The 6,000-nt window shown below is 50.9% G+C and overlaps 1 protein-coding gene across 1 annotated transcript in view; it reads right to left on the reverse strand.

The window, feature by feature from the left end:
- CHSY3 (chondroitin sulfate synthase 3) overlaps positions 1 to 5,110 on the reverse strand; it is a gene marked incomplete at both ends in the record, with an annotated part of 138,781 nt that extends 133,671 nt beyond the window's left edge. Inside the window, 2 exons of the mRNA XM_084225609.1 lie at positions 2,499 to 2,782; positions 4,396 to 5,110. Of these exons, the coding sequence (XP_084081735.1) occupies positions 2,499 to 2,782; positions 4,396 to 5,110 (999 nt within the window). The remainder of the gene's footprint in view (positions 1 to 2,498; positions 2,783 to 4,395) is intronic.
- Positions 5,111 to 6,000: the final 890 nt, after the last annotated feature.

Raw genomic sequence — 6,000 nt, forward strand, 5'->3', positions numbered from 1 at the left:
TAGTAAAAAATGAGGCAACAGTGATTCAACTCTTCCGCAGCTAAAAAGCTCCTATGAATTTAAATGTAATTGTTTCCAGCTTACATTGGTCTTCACAAATACATACAAATTATTTATCTCACTAAAATGAACTAAGTTCATAATAATCTTGCAGCTCAAGAGGACTCAGTTTATTACTTATATAGAACAAGAGGACAAAAGCGCAACTGGCTATACGGGAAGTCCTGGCCTCAGTCTTAGATTTTGTGCACATGTATCTGAAGGAGTACTCCCCTTCTAGCACATAGAGAGCATTTCTGATCTAACACAGGAATGAAAAAGCACACAGAAACAGTTTCAGTGCCCCAGGGAAAAAATATCACTCTTTTCACCAAATAATCTAGCAATCTGAAACACACAGATCTGCTCAGGTGGAGTATCATACTGTTGTGCGCACAAACTATGCCAAAGCACAAATGCAGCTTCTCTTTCCAGACACCTCATTTCACTCCTCCCCATCTAAATAGGTTTAATGCTGGGATAACATCCTAAGCAGCTTTGTCTTAATCATCTGCATTTTCCCAAGCAGTTTCTGCACTGGCAATAGAGTCAAAGATTCTTCAGAATCAGACAGAAATACTGGTCAGAAATTAGTAGGGACTACTGCAATACCCAACACATTTTTTCTTCTATTCTTTATTACATAGATCTAGGTCCTTCAAGAGCAACGGACAACCAAGACTGGTGTCATTCTATTCTAGAACCCATAGAAGCATGAGGGTTTTTTTCAAAAAGTCTGTTTTCATGCCTCAATCCTACCATGAAAAGCTCAGCTTCTGTACAGTCATATAAACCAGTCTCCAGAACTGTATTTTTTTTGTTCCATCCCCCTTAAGATCAGTGCCTGGAGCCAACATTTCCTGACATTTAATATCAAAATAAATTATAGCCATGGCGGCAATATTATCAGTTTTCTTCCACAGATTTCTCCCCAAGTCAAGCCATAAAAACAAAACCAAAACCCCTTCTGTGATACAACTGTCAGGACAGAATCTTAATGCTGCCCCCTGATACAGATCAGCAAGCATCACACACCCATAAGGGCTGGAAAATATCTTTGTACAGACACAGCCCAAACACATCAGAGTGTACAATTAGGCTGCAGATGTACCACACAATTTGGATGTCTGATCAGAAACCACCAGTCCTATATAGTCCTACATGGATTTCCATCAACACCATAAATGCCTTCCCTTCTCTGCCAGAGCAACAGGTATATTATTTCACAGTAGCATTTACCACACATAATGAAATAGGCTCAAAAAGCATCTTTCTATTGTGAAGTAGATTGCCCCTCTAAGATTTCTACCTAATTAGTACCAAGCATGCAGCACTTTCTTTTGTTCACCTGTTTACATACACTGTAGTCTACCAAACACATTTATAAATGGTCACCTTTCCCTGGGCCATTCAGAAAAATGCTTTATGTAAAATTAATTTTTTTTCTGACTTTTTGACAGTAAATACCACATAGACCCTTTCCGTGGCCCATTTAAATGGATTTTTCCTGATTAATGAGAGAGTGCCACAAGAGTAAGCACATATTAATATTAAAGAACTGGTCAAAATAAGTGAAATAATATTAATCATTTAAGGTTTCACCCTTTACCCTTTCTTGTAGTTGTATGCTCAGCCTATTTTTATCTGTGAAGATAGTCTTGCAAATAAGCACAATAATTCCAGAAAAACCAGCATGAATTTTAATGATGGCATTGCAGATAAACTTTTTGGGTACCGCAACAGACCCTTATTATGGTAGAAAATGCTGCTACTGAATGAAGCAATTTGTTCCAAAAATTACTTCAGCATAGGAAAATTTATTACACTGCATGTATTCTTAATCCATTTTAACACTTCTATGCTAAGAAAAACACTGTTAAAGTTGTGTCATAGAAAGGCAGTGTAACAAATTTCACTTCTGTGCGGAAAAAAAAAGACAAACACAGCCAAACAACACCTATTTCTGCTCTTGTAAATAACAAATTTGAATAAGATACATCTGAGTAACGAAGAAAATACAGGCCATTCTTCAAATGCTACAATGTATTTTAAGAGACTGAGATGCAGAGCAAACAGATATGCTTCGTGCTTATTTAAACTTGAAAAGATCTGTTTAAAACAATCTGTCCTGAACAGTATATATATCAAATGCAACAGCTTCCTGTCAAGGATTGTTTTGAAACCCTCTAGATAATGCTCCAGCAACTTACAGCATAGCAACGCTTACAACATGGCTGCAGTAAATTGTCACCAATGAAAACTGTCAGACACAAGCAGAAATAAATATGGTTCCAGCAATATGCTGTGAATGTTCTCCTCTCTTTTTTCCTTACAGTCTGCAGTTCACTTCCTAATGCAAGCACTGGAAGATAATTAAGGTTGAAAGAGATTGCTACTCGCCTTGCAAGATGAAGAACTCTGTAAACAAACAGCACACTGCAATTTATACAGCCACTTACCTCATAGGACCAAACGCACTGAGTTCCTCCAAACCTCCGGACACACCTGCCCACTTCCACATCCTCATGAGTGGTGTACATTTCTTGAAGGCATTCACCTATATGTGGCACCATCCTCCGGAGAACTTCTCGGCTGAAGATCATTCCTGGCCCTCCCATGCAGAAATTTTCTCCAGGCTCCAGCCCGAGTTTTCCGAGTTCTTCAATATTACCCAGACCAGTCTGCCCCAAATACAGAGGTTTACTGCTGTTCAGTGAGCGAAGAAACTCCTCCAATTTTTCACCTGAAAAAAAAAAGACAAGATTACTGTTATTTCTCTGACTACTTTTCCAGCCATCTCTTTTCCTGTACTTCAAGCTTTTATAAAAATGTAACAGGTACCTGAGACTGTCAGAGGAAATGAATTCCAAAGTAATATCCTAGACCTCACAGAAAATATCTTTGGACAAGTTAACAGGTTTTTTTAAAATTAACATTACAATGACATTTTCCTTCCAGCCACAAGCTGGAATATGGTCAGAACTTAATTTTTGACAGTGAACTTGTTCTGTTAAAACAATACTGATGGAAGGCACTTGCTAGTATAAAAGTCCCTAAAGTTGGACAATTTGGACAATACAGTTCCAGGCTGGGGAGGAAAGGGAGTGGATGGGAAATACCAGGTAAGATTTAATAGATTAATTTTTGAAAATACCAGAGCCAATCTAAAAAAAAAAAACCAGGTTTGATTACAGACTAATTCCTGGAAAGAAAGTAAAACTCTTGTTAGTTTCAAATAGTTCCAGTGCTACAATATTTATCATCACTTAGCTAGTTCTTTTTGGAAACTTTAATATTTATTTGAAATTAAAAGTTTCTGGATAGGTTTAATTTGGTACCATGTCATCAATTAAAGACAGGTTCAGTACATCATCGAAATGAGCTCAAAGAAAACACAACTTTAGCCTGCAACTGAATGTATATACATATATACATATGTACATCTGCAAATATTTGACAGGTGAATGACAGCTGATGAGCAGGAAGCCTATTAAACGATTCAAAATTAAGTGACAAACAGGAAAGGGTACAGCGACCACCAATGAACCTACAACAGTGTAAGCAACCAAGCCCACAACCTGGGCTTATGCTTTCAACTTCAGCTTCCCTTTCCTAAGCGCGGGACACGGCACAAACAACGCCAGCCTCAAGCGCAGACCAGAAGGAAGAAGGCTGCAGAACATCACGTCCTAACGGTGCTATGAAACTCGCACGGGAGCAGGGCTGGTGCTTCCCGGAGGTGCCCGCTGCACTGAACAGCAGCTTCACCTGGAGCCCTTGGCGGCTGCGCTCGCCCAGCCCAGGGTGAAGGCAGGGGGGAGCCGGTACCGGTGACAGCGGCGCTCCCCAGGAGTCCCGCACCGACTCCACCGGGGACCGGGGCGCGGCACGACCTCCAGACACCCCTGCGGTCGGGTCGTGAGTCCTGCAGTGCCCCGCAGCCCGGTCGGACCAGACCCTCTCCGCCGGACTACGGCGGAGGTTCAACCGCAAGATCGCCACGGAAGGGAGGGCGGGGACGGCACAACCGGGACCACATGCCTATCCAAAGGACCGCACACCCAGCCCGGCGTGGTCCAACCCGCAGTTTTGGCTCTCCAATGAGTCGCGGCCTCCGTAGAGACGGCCTGGCCCGGGCACGCCGGGGTTCCTTCAGGGATGGGGCGGCTCCCCGTACCCGCACACTGGGGCTGGAAACAAACGTCGGCGGGGCGGCGGCAGGTCGAGGCGCCCCATGCTCTCCCGGCCGCAAGCGGGAACTGAATCTCCCCCTGACCAACGGGGGGACTCCGACGGGCTCCCAGACACCGCTCCCCTATCTCCCTGCCTCCCGCCGGTGGGATGCGCCCCGGTCACCTTTTATGTAGACGTCGTCGTCCGCCCGCATGAACCACTCGTACTTGTCCAGGTAGTGGTCGTGCATGTACTTGATCATCATGAAGGACTTCTTTTGCGGCGGGTAAGAGTCGTCCACTCCTGGTAGGGCAACGACGGGCAGCGGGGGCATCCCGGGGGGCGCGGCGGAGCCCTGACTGGAGAAGAACTCCACGCGGCCCGGCACCGAGGGCGCCCACGTCCGCTGCGCCGCCACCGCCCGACTGCCCAGGTACTTCTGGGCCGTCATCACCCCCACGTAGAGAAAGTTGCGGGGCTTGGTGCAGCCCTGGGTGCCCCCCCAGTCCCCGCTGCCGTTGTGGCTGCCGCCAGGCCGGCCGGTCCGCTTCTCGCCGCCTTCGTCCTCCTCCTCCGGCTCCCCTTCACCGCCGGCAGCGGGGCTGGAGACCGTGCCCTCCGCCGCCGCCGGCGGCAGCTCCCAGGGGCTGCTCCTGGAACTCGTGCCGCCCAGCACCGCCGCTGCCCCCGGCGGCGCCTGCTGCCCGCCCGCCGCTGCCGCGCCCCGGGCCGCCCCCGGCCCCGCCGCGCGGCCGTAGTAGGAGCAGAGGCTGGCGCCGCGCCGCTTCTTCTCACTGAGCTCGGCCACTCTAGGGGCGATGAGCCAGGAGGCAGCGGTGAAACCCAGCACCAGCCCCAGAACCACGCTCAGCCAGGGTCTCCGGGATCGCGCTGCCATGTCGCGCGAGGGGCGGCTCCCGGAGCAGCGCTACCGCCGCCGGCGTCCCGCTGGAGGCGACCCCCGTCCCGCGGCGGCCTCAAGCGCGGCGTCTCCCGCCGCGGGTCCCTGCCCCGCCGCGGCGGCCCGGGCGGCTGCGTTGCTCCCGAGTCAAACTTCTGCGGGTTGGAGGGCGGCGGAGCGCGAGCGGCGGCGCCTCCGCTCCACTGGCACCTTGTCCCCGCCGCGGCTGGTCCCTCCCTGCCCCTCCCACCGCTCAGCCTCCTCCGCCCCGGCCCCCGCGCAACGCCCGCCGCCTTCCTCCGTGGCTGCCGAGCGCCTCACCCCGGAGGGCGCCGCCGACGCCCGAGCTCCGCCGGAGAAGTGGCGGCGGCCGCCGCCACTCCGGAAGGAAACGATTTTTTTAGATGCCTCTCGCGGATCACCCGCGCCGCGGCCTCGACACCCGAACCGGCCCCGCCGTCCGCTGGCGACCCTCCTGCCTGCTGGGGCGGGGGCAGGACGGGGGTAGCCCGCCGGGCGATGCGGAAGGGTGGGGCGCGGTAACCCGCGGTAACCCCGCAACCTTGCTTATCTCTCTGGGTCCCCCGATGCGTCCCGGACCCGCTGTAGCAGCGGGCGAGGCCGTGGTCTCGTCAGCGGCTGCGGCTCGGCGCCATCCGAGAGCGGCCACGGGGCGCCGGACGGGACTGTTCCGCCCCGTCGTCTTCTCCAGAGATCGTGAAGGGAAGACCGTGGAAGGCAGGTCCGGGGTGTCGTGTCGGGGGGAGAGATGCCCTCTCCGCTGCGTCCGCTCTGGCCTCTGCCTTCTGTCCTCAACAATTAACAACTCCCAGCTAAAAGTACTTTTTCCTGTGGCGTGGACTCGCGGGGCCTGAGTGTATCATTAG

The sequence above is a fragment of the Fringilla coelebs genome, assembly GCF_963513975.1.
Source record: "Fringilla coelebs genome assembly, chromosome: Z".
NCBI classification, from domain to species: Eukaryota; Metazoa; Chordata; class Aves; order Passeriformes; family Fringillidae; genus Fringilla; species Fringilla coelebs.